Source organism: Microtus ochrogaster, unplaced genomic scaffold (assembly GCF_000317375.1).
Source record: "Microtus ochrogaster isolate Prairie Vole_2 unplaced genomic scaffold, MicOch1.0 UNK30, whole genome shotgun sequence".
NCBI classification, from domain to species: Eukaryota; Metazoa; Chordata; class Mammalia; order Rodentia; family Cricetidae; genus Microtus; species Microtus ochrogaster.
In genome coordinates, this window is record NW_004949128.1 from 1,125,246 (window position 1) to 1,144,814 (window position 19,569).

General features: G+C 41.8%; 1 protein-coding gene across 4 annotated transcripts in view; it reads right to left on the reverse strand.

Moving 5' to 3' along the window:
• Window positions 1-19,569, reverse strand: part of Ebf1 (EBF transcription factor 1) — a 398,525-nt gene that overhangs the window by 62,579 nt on the left and 316,377 nt on the right. For all 4 annotated transcript variants that reach the window (XM_026789805.1, XM_026789807.1, XM_026789806.1 and 1 more), the window contains exon 10: window positions 16,293-16,419. In XM_026789805.1, coding sequence (XP_026645606.1) covers window positions 16,293-16,419 — 127 coding nt within the window. The remainder of the gene's footprint in view (window positions 1-16,292; window positions 16,420-19,569) is intronic.

The window sequence follows — 19,569 nt, forward strand, 5'->3', positions numbered from 1 at the left end:
AACCCTGCGGCCTAGAAGCTGTCATTAGCTGCTCGAGGCAAGTAAGAGTTTATACACCCGGATCCCATGTGTTAAGACCAGGCATGGTGGCTTTAAGGCCGTATAGATTTGTGCGCTATTTATTTATTTATTATTACTGCGGGCCCCACTCTCCCAGCCACAACAATTCTAGCTCTGCAGGACCCGTGTAACAAGGCGATGGTATCTGAGAAATAATGAGCGAAGGAATGCTGTTCTTTCTTTCCATGCAATCTCAGGTGCGATCTGAGCCCGTAAAGGACTGGATCAATACTGCCAGCAGCAAGTCGCTCGATACCCCCTGAATTATTGCTTCATTTTTCTTCTTATTATAGATGAGTTGTGTTATTATTTTCCCCAAATCAATATTTTACAACCTTTTTTATCCGTTTCTCCATAAATTTTGCGATTACTTTAAACTGGGAATTCCGGTACACTAAATAAGATGCAATATCTTAGAGGAACAGAATGTCCTGACATCAGTTTTTTTGTTTTGTTTTGTTTTGTTTGTTTTGTGTTACTCTTTTAGGCACAAGGCCTTGTGTAAAGGCACATCACAATCGATAGCCAAAGCAGGGAAGAGGGTAGGTTTCACAGAGAAAAGTTTAACATAACCCTGGGCTTGCAAAACAGAAGTGCACATCCGTCCTATAAAACAGCAGCTGACCAGACAGCACACAGCTGAAAACAACACAAAGAGAGGCGGGGTGACCAGCACTTTGCATCTGAGATTTCAGTCCTAATGCTTTCTTCTCCCCTCCAGTTACTGGGCCAATGTAATCCTTTTAAATCATTTCTCACAAAAGAGATCCTTCTGCGCACCTTGGAGAGATTTAATTGGCTCCTATAGCTAAGTGTTTAAACATCAGCAAATCAAGTCCTATAAGCTCGTACCCTAGTCTGCTGTTGGGTTGCTCCGAAGTTGATTATTAAGACGTGAACATCCACAGTGTCTAAGAGACGGAACTCTGCTCCCCTCCATGAGTTCCGGGATGATGATGGGACGCTATGCTTTCTATGCAATAATGTATGGTATTTGGCAGAGGAAGCTCAGTGGTAACTAAATAATCATGGTGCAGCCAGTGGCCATTACATGGTAACATGGTAATTCACATTAACTTCATAATAAGCACTGTACTTTTCGCTATATCCATCTGAAGATGAGGCAGAATCATAGGCTTTCATTTCTTTTTAATGCCACCCAAAATAAGAATAAAGTCAGATCATTGTAAATGCAGAAGGCTCGGGAACATAGTTCTGGTGAGTTAAGCAGCAGATTCCATTAAAGAGATGCTTAAATCCATTCTATATAATTAGCCATGACATCCCGGAATCCACAAACAGTCGTTCTAATAAACTCATTAGGAAATTTTTGGTGGGTTCTTTAGAAAATGGGAGACTCATATTATAGGCTGTTATATTTAAAGCCTTATAATTTTATATGGGCTTTTCTCTTTTTACGTAAAAGTCTATGGAACTTTATAAGAACAGTTCTGCTTAAATCAATGAGTCTTAAACAACAATGTGCTTCTTGTAACATGTATTTAATAATGCAATAAACTATTCTGAGTGGTATAGAAGAAAATGACAAGGGCTTCATTCTGATTGGCTGAGAAATATTGGGCTATAGTGCCTCATTTTCTTATAGCATCGCGGGGTGCACATTTACACTCAAATCTCCATTTCCATGCATATTATTTAATTTAGGCAATTATGAAGTCCCGAAAGCACGTTCATTACCACTTGAACCCTAGAAGGCTTCCTACTATGAATGCATCATATGTAAGTGTAGGAAGGAGGCATTCTGAGAAGAAAGCAGCAGCAACAACTTTAATTGAATACTTATATTAGTGGATTAAATTAGGTCTGTTTTAAAATGAGCTACCCTTAATTAGCTGCTGTTGGGAAATTGGAATGAATATATTTTACTTTTTAGTCATTACACTGAGCATCAGTGGACAACTGGCCATTATTTTTACTTTTACCCACAACTGAAGGCCCTTTTTAGGAAATCCCTCAAATAATATTTTCTTTAATTTGAATTCTAGTAGCAAGCCTCTAATAAATCTTAAAGCAGAAATCTCTTGGATAACCTTGGTTATTGGTTTGCTTGTTTTAATGCATTGGGGTATGCCCCTGAGAGAGTAATGACACCCCCCACTTCTAACAGCAGCAAACCCAGCTGAAACACCATGCCCCCCATTCGTGATCAGCCTGGACATCCAGACATAATAAGAACAGGCCACTGAGCTCACACACATGGGAATCCCTTCCCGGGATGTTTATGGCTCGGGTCTGATCATTGTCATACTCAAATATTTTTCTTATCGCCCCTGATGACTTGGTCTCCAGGTCCATGAAGATCACTAAACACAACAAAGGCTATGTGACTTCTTATCTAGTTGGTTCCAATGAAGAGATACAGAGTTCACAGCAAGATGGAGGGTCCCCGGAGGTTCTGGTTCAATAGGAATATCCCTAGTCTCTGCGGGCATTTGATTAGGAGAGCAGAGCGGGATGGAAAGCTCAGGTAGAGCCCCCAGGACCCTGCCTGATTAGGATTTGAGAAAATGGCCCTTCAGTCCCAGTGAGATTTCCCAACAGTGTGTATGGGGCCAGACATCTACGAAGTCAGGGTAAAGGAAACAAACACCCTTGGCCCCGTATGACCAGGTGTCGCCCACAGTGAAAATGGCACGTGGCTCTTCCACAGAATTTCGATTTACCAAAGGGTGAAGAAAAGCTCCCCTTTCTTTAGTCAGCAGAAAAAGAAGGATGGAAATGGATCGGAACAGGACAGTCTATGGCATCCTTCCTGAAAATCCTGAAAATGTCACATGTTGCAAGGCCCAAAGAAGCCAGTATGTGTAGGACTCCAGGCTTTCCCTGAGAGTTTGCTCAAAGACTGGCATGCTTAAAATATTAAAGAGCAGCTGGTCAACAGCCATGGTGATGCTGGGTACATGAGTCTTATATGCATTCAGAAAATTGATGACTTGGACGATTCGGATATTTAAGACTCCATTGACAAAACAGCAAATCCAGTTGTATATGATTTGCTTTGCTCCTGTGTGCAGATCAATCCTGTCTCAGTTTGGGAGGGGCTTTTCCCCTCCCTGAATTTCAGGTGCTTCCTTTGCTAAATACCAGGACTGGTCCGGGTGGTCTCTGGGGACCCTCCCCTCTCTAAAACTCAGATGTACTGAAGTGTGTTCTTGCAGATTCTCTCTTTCCTTCTTTTTTAATGCATTGTTTTCTTTTTGGACCGTGTCATATGTTTATGTTATGAGCTCTCATCATTTTCACCCTGCAGTCCGCTCCGTCATCCCTGCCTGCTCCCTTGGCACACCATACAGCAAGTTATCCTCCAATGCTCATGTTCCTCTTGGATGCGGTCACTCAGTACAGGGTGGGAGATTATTCAACAGAGCAAGGGCCACATATCAGTGATTACATCACTAAAAAAAATGAAAAAGAATAAAACACCTCCTTCCCCGACAAATGTTAATTGTCTGGAAGGGGTGGAGCTTCATGGAGCCCTCCCCCATTCTTGATGAAATGTAAATGGGCCTAATCTTAAAGAAATCTAGTGAAAATAACCACAAGTTACAGTCAGTTCATGAGTGCAATGGCTATGTTACGGCCAGAAGAAATCTTTTTGCTGCACGTCCCCTCATCCTCTGGCTCTTAGATTCCTTCCACTCCCTCCCTGGTTCCCTATGGATTCATCCTTGATAAGATTCCCCATTAAGTGAGCATTTATTATACACTGTACACCAGGCTACGCTTTCCTCCTGTCAGGCCTTACTTATTACATCCTCATGGTCATCCCACAACAACCCTCGCGTTGAAGAGGAGAAAACGGGAGTCTCGGATTGATTAGAAAAGTTTCAAGAAATTGGGCCAGTTTTTAAAGAACCCAACAAGTCTAAAGGACATGCATAGTGCAGAGACAAGTTTACAAGTGACAGGCAGAAGAAAAGGGCGTGAGACAGGAAAGCCAGCTCAATTTGTGACTTCACCTAAGTCTTTAAAAAAGTCCGCGAGCCTGGTTTGTGCCATCTATCAAGTCTTCAGCCGCTCAGCTAACTGGGTCATCTGGCAGCCTTACGTCGCATGCGTTTATGAATACAACTTGGCTTTCTCTGCCTGTCTCCATCCATTCACTGATTTGCCCAATACTTGCCGTGCCTTGCTCTGTGCTCTGTGCTAGGCACTGAGATCATGTTAGCTGCCGTAAGTGCGGTGGTGGATAAGATCAAAGCACAGCTTGGAGCCAAAGGGCCACTATTCCAGGAATCTGCCTGAGAATCTAGAAGTGTCTTTCTAATTAGCGTAGTGTATTCAAAGTAAAGGGTGGAACAAAAGCAGCTAAGTCCCTTGTGTGGGTGTGAATCTGAGCTGGGGAGAAGTGGGGTGGGCTTGGGAGGATGGAGATCTGATATCAGATCCATCACTGGGTGACCTAAAACCCTATAAAAACAAACAAACAAACACTTCATTTCTTCCTAAGACTCATTTTTTAAAATATGAGGAGTGAGAAACGCTTAATTGTGACACTGTATTTAAATCTGTTTATATCTCTTTACCAACGTAAGAGGAAGAGAGCTATGACATTCAGGGCTTCGGTGGCCAGGCTTGTTTTTTGGCAACTGACATTACTTCCTGACAAGTCCCAAGGCATTTTTTTTCCCTCTGTTGTTGGTGATTTTATTAAGTGAAAATTGTAAGCCTTTTGACTATCATCACCTTAGATCCTCTGAGCAGAGCAGAGTGAGACACGGTGCATGTCTGTCATCTTCAAGAATTCCAAGACGCCCAAGACAGACCAGCATCCCTAACGCAGCTGACAACAACCCACACAAACTTCCCAGACCCTGAAGAATTCAGCCTGGCCCCCACGGCTCTTCTAAAAGTCAGTTGGAACTGCAGGAAGTAAGGTGTGTGTGTGTGTGTGTGTGTGTGTGTGTGTGTGTGTGTGCGTGTGCGCACATGCTGAACAACTGCAGAGGTCATTCTCTGTACTGATATTTAAATCTGAAAGTCTTTTTGACATTAACCAAAGATCTAAATTAGCTCCATATTGCCTGGGAGTCAGTGCTTCCTGATGCTAACCGCTGGAGCTCATCCCAGGTGGCTGAGTCCAGCAGGCCAGGCCTCCCCCCCCCCCCCCCGCTATGGAAAGTTAACCACAGTTGATGTGCTCAGGAAGAAGATGCATGATTGCATGTGCGAGGTCGAGGAGCAGGAGGTAGAAAGGGAAGTGTACGCTTCTGGTTTTGGTTCTGCCTATGATTTAGGGATTCCCAGCCCCTGTCTGCTCTCACCACCGAGAGATGTTATAGGAAATCTCGAGCTTTGTATTAGTGTGTGGTAACCATCTGCACTTTCAGTGCCCTGAATAATGAGGCCCATAGAAGAAGGAGGACCAAGCTTATTCAGGTTGAAAACACTGAAAAGATGATGTGGGTTAGAACATTCAATTCATGACCAGAATCGCATATGGCAGATGACTCAGTGAAGGGAAACAATACAAATGAGCTGCTGTTAACAAGAAGAGATGGCTCCCCATCCAAAAATAATATATTTTCTTCAATATATATTTGATGCATGCTACTCAGTTACGTTGTCTTTAGCAACAGCATGGAATGCCACAGAGGTAAGACAGTAAGCCATGATAAGAAAGTAAAATAGGAAATCAACATAAATGTAATAACTATTCCTATGAAACCAGCCTCTCGCTATATAAACTCCCTACAAATATTTTTTTTAATTTCAGTTTGTTGGCTGGTTCGTTCATTGATTAATCGATCTGTCTTACGGTGCTGGTAATTGAACCCAGGACCTTCTGCATGCTAGGCCAGCATTCTACCACAGAGTTACTGTCACAGCCTAATAAAGCCTTTTAAAAGCTTTTGAAAACACTGCTAACAGTGTTTATGTTTAGAAATAAAAGAAAAATTAAAAAATGGCTACATGTTGTATGATAAAGCTTCTAGAGACAATATGGTACGCAGACCCTAAAGGAGCCTTATCTCCCAGGACAGTGATGGAAAGCCGGAGAAAGAGTTACAAAGTCCAGTGGACTTACACAGCTCACTGAAGGTTTTCTTTCAACTGTGGGAAAGTTTTTAAAGATAGAAAAGTTGAAGGGGAACCATCGGGGATGAGGACCAGTATGAAGGGGGATAAATCCAGAGAGTAGTGAGATAAATACAATAGAAATAAATAATATGTGTGTATGTAGGAAGATGTCATAAGGAAACCACCCCCCTCTCTTTTACTTTCCTTTTTCTTTTCTTTTTTCTTTTGACAGTCTCATGCTATGTAGCCCAGGCTGGTCTTGCAATTTGAATCTCATTGCTATAGTCTTCTGAATCCAGAAATGACAGACATATGCTAATGTATTGGACTCTGAAAGTTGTTATTTTGGACAATGAATGGTTTTGGCTTTTATATTAAAAATACTGACAGCAAAGATCACACGGATAGATAATATGAATAAAAGCAGAAATTTTAAAATCAGAAAAAGTTATGTTCATAAACACTATACAGCATTTGATTTCTAAAGTGTACCATAGCTAAATATGTGAGGTAGTTTAAGTAGACACTCCATCATTTCACTAGATCGTTGGAACTGGTAAATATCTTAAAGTTAAATTTAAGTAGAAAACACTATAGTCAGTACTATGCTATTATCCAGCAGATAGTATATAAAAAGTTCTATGAAAGAAGCAAGTGTGCTGTCCAATGGTAGGGGAATGATTAAATAAATAATGCCATATCCATACTGCTAGCTACACAGCCGCTTAAATATATTCAAGCAAAACTTGGACTTTGAGAAGAACTGTTTTGTCATTGAAACTACAAAGCGCCGTGCAAAACTACAAAATAAAATATTCTGATTCACTCTGATAAAACACTTATGAGTACACATAGAAAAATAATACTACTCAAAAAATACTAACAGTGGTCCTCTCCAAGGGATGGAATGAGGGGTGATGGTATTTTTGTCTGTATTTTTAAAAATATCTATGTGAGTTTATAATATAATATGTTCACAATGCTATAATTTGATTGCGGTATTTAGGGCTCATATTTCCTAGAAATGGCAATGTTCTTCCCTCATCAGCAACCTAATTTCGGGGAACTGGGAGTCTGCACATGTTAACAAGGTCTAGTAACTTCCTCGGGGGTTTCCTCAGTGCCCAGCCTGGTGTCCCTCAACAGGGTCTGAATCCTTCCTCCACCTACTAGACTGAAAGAAAGAAAAAAAATAACCAAGAACGACCTTGCTTTTGTCAGTTTCCTTGTCTTGTAGTGTTAAAAATGGATCCCGACTAATACTTGTTTTAGGGGGTGCAATAGGCAGGTGTGTTTTGCATCTTAGTATCACAGAGAGAAAGAAGATGTAGCTAATAAGGAACAGAGAGAGTTAGTGGGGAGATATGGAACGATGATGGAACCCCAAGAGTTGGAAGAGCCATGGAGAAGAGAAAAGAGGAATTCAAATTCCACATCCTGACTGGGGATGGTGGGAGGGATCTCTCTCAGACTGTCCAGGGTTATAGTTCTGGACTGAAGTTGCAAGCAGATTGAGGGGCTCGGATGACTCCCATTTATTCTTAGGAAAGTATAGTCCTACTTGACAGAGCCTAGGACAGTGCCCAGGATTAACTGACCCTGGAGGTCATCCAGGTTTTACACAGAAAGCTTCCAGTTGCAACTACATGTCTTGGGGTGGTCCCAACCTCTAGGAACAGCGGATTCTTGGAGCACATAGACCCCATGATGAATCCCAGCCATTTTGTCAGTCAGTCTCTGCATCTTGACATGCCTCCCAGCCACACCCTCCCCCTCCCCCTGCTGCCAAAGAATCCAAGGTCTAGGACTATTGATCCTGTGCTGTGGCTTTTCCAAAATCAAAGAGACTAGGACACAAATGCAAGCTGTTTTTCTTTAATAGGAAGATCAGGAGGTGTCTAATAGAGACTGGGATGTGTCTTATAAAGTCCCGATGACACACGAAGTGACCACCAGAGATTAGAACTCGTTTTAAATTTCGTTCTGGTCTTCCTGATGTGTCGTTAAATGACAAAATAAACAAAACAAACCTCAGTTTAATATTATATAAGGTATTTTTGGAATGAGGTAGACATACCCATATGGGATAAAAAAAAAAAAAGCCTATAAGATATATGTCATTAAAATAAAATTATGGGCTCACTTTTATAGAGTGTTTATGCTTAAAAAGCTGGTAGGAATGTGGTCAATTTTAATATTACTTTACCTAATTTTAATTGGTGCTTCCTAAATTATCTGACAGAAGCATGTAGTGTTTTGCAAGAAAGAAAGAAAAACAAGTTTTAATGCCCAGTGGGCGCCCTCTTGTCGTTACCTTGAACAATGGACAGAGGTTTAGCATCTGCGGCATTGCAAACATGGAAAAGCAGAACAGAAAATAGCCCTCTGTAAGCAGTGGGAATAAATCTTATGAAAAGACAACAAGTAGAGCTGCCTTTTCCTCACCCACCCCAAGACGTTAGGAGAAATTTCCAGATACATAGTTCAAAGGCAGAAGGGTAAATTTATCACGATTTGGAGTTTGGGAGAAAAAAAAGAAAAGAAAAGAAAAACAAAAGTAAAAAAAAAGATAAAGCATCTTTGAAAACTTCCAAATACTTTATTGGCTTTGAAACCAAATCATGTTATATCACACTAAAGAGATTAGCCACCCAAGACCGTCTCATATTGTATTACCGCACCTAGAATCCATAGGAAGCTCAGGTCCTGCGTTCATTGCTAATAGCTCTCTAATCCTTCACCAGCAATTTCTAGTTTAGAAATGGCAACACGTCCTAAAGATTAAAGTCATGTGACAAATAGTTCATGTCCGTTAATAACCAAATCGCATGCCTCAGACCCAGGCAGGCCTTTTCCTTCTATACGGTTTGTGGGTAGGAAATACTTCATGTCCCTATTACATGGATGATGAATGGGACCGCTGGTTATGGTCTGTTATTTGCTTGGCTATAGTCAATATGTTTTCTTTGGACAGGGATTTCTGTGATTTATCTCTCTCCTGGCCTTATCACTTATTAACTCTGAGGAGACAGGAAAAAGCCAAGGTTGTATATGAGGCCTTGTGGTCATTTAGACCTCTAATGTCAGGGAAAATATTCCTTTTAATGATCCCGTTACAGTAGCTACTCATGTCCTGATTACACTCCACTCCAAATAGGAAATAAGGGTCATATTTCATGGAAAGTATATACATAAAATATGCAAAATAATATGCTTCCTTCAGACTGGCTTTATTCTTTGAAGAAACGGCTTTCATTTCGTAGATGTCACTGAGGTACAATGGTTACTTTTACAGATTGTGGTTGTTGCGCCTATTATGGTACCCACAGGGTTTAACTGTACATATGCCAGTAGATTCCAAATTACCCCTCCCATCAACACATATAAAATCAGAGAGAGGGAAATCACGTTTTGTAAAAATAAATCTTCCCCTTGGTGGAGAAGAGGGTTGGGACTTATTCTTTGCATCAAAACAAAAGAAAGAAGCATTCTTTCTGCCCTGAATTCTTTCCTTTTATGTGAACAGCTCTCTCAGGCTCATTTTTAAGGCATGTGGACAGGAGCGGCCTCTGAATTTTTCTTTATTTATTGAGTCTTTTCCAATCAGGACAGCGCTGATATAGAACCGCAAGGCAAGGGTCCATCACATACTCTCTCCCGTAGCTGCATCTTAAAGGAAAACAATCTGACTGAGAGAGGAGGGAGGAGGAAGAGGAAGAGAAGCAGGAAGAGGAGGAAGAAGAGAAGAGGAGGAGGAGGAGCAAAGTAGGCAAGAAAACAGGCTCTTTCCTTCTGTCCTCCATACTTCATGAGTCTGTCTATTGAACAATGAATATGAGCATAGAATATCGCCATTGTGTATCTTCAGACTCTGCTTGAACATTACAAGACCCTCAGGAAGCCCAGCAAACAAAGTCACAGCTCCACCATCATCAAGCTTAAGAAAGCAAAACATCTGCTCGCTTGAAATCCTCTGTCTGCCCCGCTGGCCACCCGACCTGTCTTTCCACTCTTTGCTCTTGAACCCTCTCTCACCGCATCCCATCCCCACTAAGTACCACCTACACCCAAGCTGCCACATAGCTTTCCTTGGTGACTTCAAAGACCTTTCAGGAAGACTTTCAACTCCCGGCTTGGTCTGCCGTCTGTCCTTCTACAAGTTTGAAAAATCATAAACGTCATGGCCAACTGTCTGGCATTTCAGAGACTCTGAGATCTGCCCTCAGCTCTAAAGATAAGCATCAACTGTCGCTCGTGGAACAGTCCCATTCAGTGTTTTCTTACACACACCATCTCTGGAACTTTCTGTCTGCCCAGCAAACCTACCACCCTGCACTGATTCCTGCATAGGTTCCTAGTCATCCTTCAAATCTCAGCTCCCATCTCCTTTCCAGGTGGGAATGACCTCTGACCTGTGTGCATATCTGACACCTTGTTGTTGGATAGTTCCCAGGGTTGATGTAGCTGACTTAGGGACATCCATGTCACCTCTAAGGCCATGAGATCAATGAAAACGGGCACCCTGTCTGCTTTGACTCAAGTTTCAGACATTGCCTAGAACTGGTTTAGAACATCACCTAGAACAGAACAGGGAATTTGCAAGCATTTTTCTAACAGAGAAAGAAACAATAGGAAGGGGCAAATCAGAACTGAACCCACGTATTTTGAGACCAACTCCACAGCCAAGAAAGAAGTAACGTTTTCTATGGCAGGGAAAACTGAGATGCATGGACTGTTAATCAAAGTAGGCTCAAATGACCAGTTCTTTGGCTATATTTTTTTTAATAGAAACAACCTTCCCACTGCTTGTTCGTCACATTCTGAATTTATTTTTAGGCAGCACTCCTACCAGGCCAGGTACCATCAGAACTACATTATCTACCTGACCTATTTACTCTTTCAATACAAACACTATTAAAACGTCTCCATTTTATAGGTGAGGAAATGAAAAATATTTATACCAACAGACCTCAACCCATTTCTTCTTTATCAGAATCCCCAACTATTGTAGCCTGTGCATGCAAATGTCAAGTGCAGAGGGATAGATTCTTAATTAACAGTTTCTATTTACAGCCCATGTCATCCAGATTACAGCAATCAATGAGGAACCATTGATCCTGGGCAATATGTTAATCAATTATCAGGGCACACCTATCACAGCCTCGGGAGATGCTAAGTCAAGTTGCTTCAACACAGCTTACGACTTCATGTAGGACTGAGAAAGGCTCTCGCTCTCTCTCTCTCTCTCTCTCTCTCTCTCTCTCTCTCTCTCTCTCTCTCTCTATCACATTAGTGGGCCTATTTTGGATTCCCTCTCTGTTTTATCCACAGACAATATAGGAAGAGAGCTCTGAACATAAGGAAGCTAATGATGAAGGGGTGGTCTAATTGCACAGGAGCAGAGAGATCCAGTGACAGCAACTCCCCTGCCGATTACGACAAATTACGGGGAATAGCAAAGCTACCTATTCGAACTAGTCCATCTTACAGTGAAAACAACAGGGGTCCTAGGCAAGTAAGAATCTATGCTACATCTCTCATCCAGGTAAGTGCAGCGGGCAGAGAACAGTCAGAGGAGCAGAGCTAGAACAGTCCCGCATGTGCTTACGCAAAAGGCAATTGCCGTGCCCCTGGTAGTTAAATACAGAATGAGTCTGAGGCATGGTGAGGAGCTGCGAAGACAGCATGGCAAAGCTGGGGGAACTACAAATGCCAAGGCAAAGGCGCTGCCTGGCAACCTTACGTCTAGTGAGCAAACAGGGATGTTTCTCCTCAGAGCAATAATGAGATAGTGGCTTTTCAGAAAATTCAGGCAGCAAGGAGTTCACATAAGGATAAAACTACAGAACAGGAGATTGATTGGGTTCTAGCTCTCTGCCTCCTACTTAAAGAGAATGATTTTGTTCGCCCCAAGGTGATAGCGTTTATTCTCTGGGAGAATCCCTTCACTGCCCTGTTTTACTGGCAGAGGGTTAAACCTACTGTGATCAGGATGGGGGGAAATGAAAACAGAGTCATCAAGAGCCACAGAACATATTTGTCTGTATGGCCCATCCCGTGGACAGAGAGTGTTGTTCTGAATCGCCCAGGGATGAGAAACACTAACAGGAAGGATTTCAGGAAGAAGTTTCATTCCAAAATGAATACACTATTTGCACTGGCTCTTCCTCAGTAGCCACAAGTTGGGTGAATTTGGCTAAAATGGGAAAGTAGAAGGCAGAAAGATTATGAGAGGAAGCCTAAGCTGAAAACCGGCAGAACTGTCCGGATTCTCACCAGTGTCCCTCACCAGCTTGGGGAGGGATCTGATTGGGAGTGCAGCCCTGAGTTGGTCAAACATTATCCTGTGGTCCTTTTGTTATTTTTTCCCCTCATTTTCCCTGGACACAGAGGCCTTTCCCATGAAGAAGTTACTAGAATGAAAGCAAAGTGCTAACTTTAGATGTGGCCACTTGTTACTAGAAAACCCAGTTCTAAGAATTTTGAAGAAACTGCTAACAGCTACTAAGAAACTTTCAGTAGCATCCAAGTTCACTGAAGGATTAGGAGGAACTATCATACTCCTAAAGGAAATGGGTCATTTAAAGACCAAATGGCTATAAGAAAATAAGGGGTGTGAATCATGAACATGTTGGGCAGACCTGACCTGACCAGTGAGATCTGGTCAGGAGTCCTGTGGTCTTTACCTGGTCTACCTAGATGGACTGACCAGACACAGGATCACGGGACTCTGAAAATAATACTATGGCTAGATGGGGTTTTAATTTCTTCTATTTAGAAACTTTTAACATGTATGATCAGCCTGGCCCCCACATTTGCAAATGAGTTAATGAGACACAATAAAGTTTGACCGGGCCAGTGCTATTGGGCTTCTATGTTCTATTTAAGTCAGGACCCAACTCTCTTCCATGATTCTGATTGGGAAAATTCAAGAACATCATATATCTAGAGCACAAGAATGCTCTAGTCTGAGGTCCAGCAATGGAGGGTTGTGCCCAGCAACCTTAAAAATGAGGCCGCTTTTCAGCCAATCTGTGTTTAGTCAGACCACTTCCTCCAAAACGCTGTCTTTATTTGCATCGACTAGACCAGGGTGTTCCTGTCTGATTTTACTTTCTGCCTTTGCTGAAAGTAGAATTTTAGAGCCTTCCACATTCCTATATCCAAACTAACAGTGGAAGTACCTTCATTGGAGCGTTAGTTTTCAGTTCTGCGATATTTCCTTCATTCTTTTAAAGGGGAACAATACCAGTAATGTTCCATTAAGAATCAAGATTAGTTTCCCAATCCAGAAAGGTGAGCCTCACATCTTGAAGTAGTACGGATTAGAGAGCAAAGTGGGCAGTGAACTCCTGGGAATGGGCAACAGAGGGGCTTGCGCTCACACAATGACCTGTTGTGTGCACATGAAGAACAGACAGGCGTTGAGACCCCTTATCTCCACCTTCACTAGTAAGCAGTGACAAACACAGAGGTAACGGAATAAACCACAAGAGCTGGGAGCCTAGCCAGCACTAAGGAGCCTTCAAAAGGACAAGCACATGCCAGTGATTACAAGGATCAGAAGTTCCCTGGTGAAAACCATGTGATGTCATCATAACGATTAATAGCCAAGGAGTCTTTGTCCTGATTTCTTTCTACTTTTATTTTTCTAGCACATGAAGAGGTTAGATTCCCTCCTAGAGTACATTTCAAAAGGTGTCTTCTTGTCAATTGCCCCCAGTTGAAGGCATGAATGCTTTTGTCTCTTTAAACCCACACGTGAGCATATCGACACACTTTCCTACGTAGTTACTTCCCCCAGCTTACAGAGCTGCTGTTTTTATCTCTCATTTTAATTCCAGTGTGACACAGATTTCCTAAGATGTGATTTCTTAAATTGATGGCAGGCAATTTTTGAATTTTTTTTTCAAAAAAAAAAAAAAAGAAACTTAAATAATGGTGGGGTTGGTCAGTCCCTAAGGTTTTTTGTTTGCCTTGGGTTTTGTTGTTGTTCCTGGTGGTGGTATGTTGTTTTGTTTTGTTTTGCTTTTTTAAAGGGGGAGGTGTTTTGTTTTGTTTGAGAATTTAAGTAATGTAATGGTAATGATTTTAAAAGACATGTATGACCAGGTAGCTCGAGGGCATATTTTGTTGAGCACTGATTAAAAATAATTTCTTCTAAATGAGACCTGACCACAAAATGGAACCATTAATGAGCAAGGACATTGTCACCAAAGAGGAAACCATGGCTGACTGCTTCTGGTGCCTCCTACCCCATAAGCATTTTCTTCTTTCTTTCTTTCTTTCTTTCTTTCTTTCTTTCTTTCTTTCTTTCTTTCTTTCTTTCTTTCTTTCTTTCTTGTTCTTAATGGCAGAGTAAATAAGCAACCAGCAAGGCCTAAATGTTTTTGGCCAAAAACACAGTCCAAAGTCCTCAGAGAAAACATTTGGCCTCTGTGGTTTTGTAATATGTTCCAGAACAGCAAGTCCAGCTAGGAACACTTTGAAAAACTCCCATCCCTGGGAATGACGGTGGGGAGTGTTACAGTATCAGAAATTTCAATTGGTCTTTTTTCCTGCAAGCCCATAATGAGGCTTATTTAAGAAAAAAGAGGAAGAAGAAAGAATGAATGAAAGAAAAAGAAAAAATACAGTGTTATGTGAAAGTTCTCATGGGAAAAATGAATGGCAAGAAATCCTAAATTTAAAAGAAACAGCTAATCTGCTATTTTGATTTTCTTCAAAACTTATGCTGAACCAATGAGCCTAATTAAAAACACTTGGCCCACTTCTCTAAAGCATCCTAGCTTTCTCTATGCTTCGCTTGTATACACCGCAAAACTCCAGATCGACTTCTTTTTTTTTTTTTTTCAAGTACTCACTAACGAAGTGCTGACTTTGTTGGGATGGCTGAGCTAATTTCGTGAACTCAGTGTGAAACCTGAGCTAAACAAAATTGTGGTAATTTTCCTTAATTTGTAAAAGTGATTGGAGTGCAAACAAAATTTTCCTCTTGGGTCAATCCTATAATTTTCAATTAACTAAAACTAATCGGCAGGCAGGCACCAACCCTGTATTTTGTTTAAAGGGCTGGGAGGCATTTCTGAGGGTCAAGATATATTATCTGAGATTTTTGTTTGGTGTGTGTGTGTGTTGTCATTGTGAGAGAGATAGAGACTGGGTGACTATGGAGCATGCTTGGTTTAGTTCACAGTATAAAATTAGAGGAGAAGACACTTTGAGGTAGAAGATTGCAACAAAGAAGAAATCTGCCCATTGAATTACACGATTTAATTGGGCTGTACTAACAGAACCAGCTCTGCGCTCCAGACCCTTTGTGTGAAAACAACTTCCCTTCTACCTGGAAAAACCTGGTAGACCTTCAATAATAAACGGAGGGAAAACATCATGGATGGAGCTAGTCAGGTGATGGGAAGCAAAGGGCCCTGGAATTTACCACGCCATGTGTGGTCCTTAACATCAGGCCAGGCCTCACCTTTGAGCATCGGCTCCCTTCCATAGCAGATTCTGAATGGTCAAAAAGAGCCTGGGGTGTTTGCTTTGCCCATTCCATGTATTTCCAGATCCTGCCAGTCCAGATCCTGCCTGATTGGCTGTGCCTGGTGGGAGGGATTTCAGATGCACCCTGTAACCCTAGCTGCTCACCACAAGGCAGGGCCATGTGCCAGAGCTGTTGGGGAGAGTGGGGGAGTGCAGTTTACCGGGGAGTGAAGAAAGCTCCAACCCAGAATAAACTATGAAAACTACCAAATGTGTTTAATTCAAATGTTGGCTCGAAGAAAGGAGCACTGTTCATTAAAGCTCAACTCAGTGCTAGAAAGAAAACTCCAACAAGCTGGCCAAGCTGCTAGGGAGACCTTGGTCCAGTCTAGTGTTCGCCTGTTCTCTTTTATTTCTCATATTATTTTTCGTAGTTAACCAATTATTTCATCATTCAAAATCATTCCACCTACATCAGCTTTTAGGAATAATAATCATTGCAATATCTTTCGTCCTATATTTGTTGAAATGGGAAAATCTGTCTTAACAGAAACAAGTCTTTTTAAAAAAAATACATGCATATTTATACACACACATATATATATATATATATATATATACACACATACATACATATACATTCAAGTAAAACACACATCTCATGAGGCCATGCCAGCTCTGGAATGACTATCTGTAGTCCTGCTTACCTGTATAGATGAATCTGCCTGGAGTCCCTTTGCAGAACTGCTTGGACTTGTAGGACAATGTGACTTCCACAACGCCAGGGATGTGCCGAGGAGGTGTCTGCACACGGATGGCATGGGGAGTTATCAACTGCAGGAGACATGGAAGGGGGAACGGTCACTGCAACACCTAGAGCACTCGGGTCCCAGTTGCCCTACTGGCTCTCCATAAACAGCACTCTAAAACACATCATTAACCTGTCAGTGGACACAATCTGGATGGAACCTGTAGGAAAGATGCCGACAACAAGGTTTACAAGTGTTCTGTGTGCAGCCACAACAGCGTTATCTGAGTTTTCCTCCACAGAGGCCCTGGGTTTCCTGATTTGGAAAGGGAACCTGGCCGAATGAAATGGTTTATCTCCTACAGGATATCCTTTGGAAAACCTGCTTGCAACAGATGCCCAAAGCAGAACAGAGCTTTGCCATGCTTCTCCGTGTGCCTGGTGTTTGAACTGAGCTCTTCAGCACATGGAGGGCACGGAGGTAGGAAAACAGGAGGCCTGGGGACGCTAATTAGCTGCAGAACACATGTAGGAAACGCCCTGAAGACCATTTGCCACATTGACTACCAGAGGCACAATCAAAGCACTTTAAAGGGGAGAGCAGAGATCTGCCTTCCTGGGATATAGCATATGGCTCGGGCTAAACTACAGGTTCTCTATAAAAGAGAAATGGAAGGTTGGGGAGAGGGCGGTCGGATGGCCACCCTTCCACCATGCAATATCCCATGCGCAATAAGAAAGTTCATTTCTGAACTCTATTGGCAATCCAATTATATTATGAAGCAGAATGCATTTTTTATTACTCTTATCTCAGTTTATATAAAGAAAATGTTATTAATGGTCATAAATGGGCATTATCTGGATCTTAAGGAAAAAAATCCAGCCCTGGCATTTGACTGTTTGACCCATGATAGAGCTGCATTTTGAAAGCTCTCCCTCCGTGAGGTAGTAATGGCCCACTCGGCTCAACGCTGTGGGATAATCTGAACACACAGAGGATAGTTTATCCTCTAGGGCGGTCTAGAGTGAGTCAGACTAGCTTTTGTTTATGTTATTGGATGGCAATGACAAAGAACGGGGTTTTATTTAAGCGTGCAAACCACCGAGTTCAAATGTTTTTGAGAAGCATGGGTGAGGTGCTGAGAAATCACATTCAGGCTTTGGTTGCCACCGAGGGAAGCTGTCTTGTGTTGGGCAGAAGGACGAGAAAGTTGTCCATGCCAAAATCCACAAGTAATGTCATTAAATGTTCCGGGAACCACAGAGAAGACACTGGGGTAAAGTCATCTCAGGAATCAGAAATGCTTTAGTCTCTTCTCTAGAATACACAGCGGGTCTGAGCTGATTGGCTAGAGATTCACAAAGAGATGTTTCAAGATGACCGTGCCACAGTGGAACTCTGGAAACCAAGGGAAAAGCTAAGATTCACTCACCAAAAAAAAAGCAGCGACAATTTTGCCTTGAAATTTTGCCCTAGACTGGGGAGCTCATGGAAGGAAAAAAAAACCTATTATTATTTTGCTATTTAGGCAGAGTCTCAAGCTCCCTCCTAAATAAATACACGCCTCTCTACACCCACAGGTGAGTGTGGCCCTCAGCCTTCCTTGGCAATGCACGTTTGTGAAGGGGACAACAGTTGATACAGAGACTCACAACTGGTCAACAGGCAGAGAATAAATATCTATAGAGCAACTGGCCACAAATGAACCATCTGGGTCACGCCACCTCCCTCCAAAGCTCAGGAAGCGTTACATCTTCCTGTAGCTGAGGGTCTACTGGTAGCTGATGGCTGCCAGGAGAGAGGAAGACAACTTTTTTTACAGATGTGGCCCCTGATAGGTGGATCAGGCTACAGTGGGTGGTCCTGCCTGTGGACAAAGGGGCAGCACTAATTAGACTCAGGTTAAGTTTTTAAAAAGACAAAAATGAGGAAGACATGAATATGAGAGAAGGTTCTCTAAGTGTAGCTTGGTGTATGTGTGTGTGTTATGTGTTGTGTGTGTATGTGTGTTATGTGTTTGTGTGTGTTTGTGTGTGTTATGTGTTGTGTGTGTTATGTGTTTTGTGTGTATTGTATGACTATGAATGAATAGATGAAAAAGTATTCTATTCTTATTGGATTCCTTCCAAAATGCTTTGAATGCTGCCTCGAATATGTGCAGCATATGTAATGCAACTTAACCTTGATACATCAAGATCATGTTTGCATTCCCCTGTCTGATAGCTTGCTGCAATACAGAAAAACACTAAGTGCCTGCTGAAGTAGAAAGTGCTGTTTCCACGCCTTAAAAAGCTTCCAAACAGTCAGGCACTTGACATTATTTCTGTTTTCTTCTGCGTCTTTGTCCTCTGCACCTGCTAATCTGCACTTAGAGTTTGTAGGCATAGAAAAAATAAAACCTAATTTAATACCATGTAAGAAACAAGAGAGAAACTAGGTCCAGTTTCAGAGAGAAGCCAGTGCTCAGCTAGTCTCTGAAGCCCCACCACACGTTCTCTCTGTTTTACCCGATTTTCAAGCAAGAGTAGTCTGCCTCTTCATAGGAATCCAGACAGTTGTGACCTTTATGCTGCATACAACTCTTAGAAACCTATTTACTGTTTGCCATTGAGAATTTTTTGCTCGTCTTTCTCCCATTAAACAGTTTTTGAGATTAGGAGAAGATCTTGAATTCCTATTCTATTCTTAAAAGATATTTAATGAGGGCCTGGAGAGATGGCTCAGTGGCTAAGAATATACTATTTATTCTTGCGGAGACCTGGATTCAGTCCCTAGAAACCAACATCCTCATGGTGGCCCAACATCCACATGGTAGCCCATGACCATATGCAATTCCAGTTCCAATACCTTTATTCCTGACCTATATAGGCACTAGCGATCCAATATCTTTATTCCTGACCTATATAGGCACTAGGTGCACACATGATACACATACATACATGCAGGCAAAACATTCATGCATAGAAAATAAAAATAAACAAATTTAAAATATTTTATGAAATAAATGCCTTCATACATAATTTTCCAAGGATGCATGGAATAAATTCATGTGTAAATGTTCTCATAACTCTATTAGGTATTTAACTCCAATAGGTATAATAATCATTACATCACTCTATTCTTCTTCTTCTTCTTTTTTTTTTCTGGATTTTCGAGACAGGGTTTCTCCGTAGATTTTTGGTTCCTGTCCTGGAACTAGCTCTTGTAGACCAGGCTGGCCTCGAACTCACAGAGA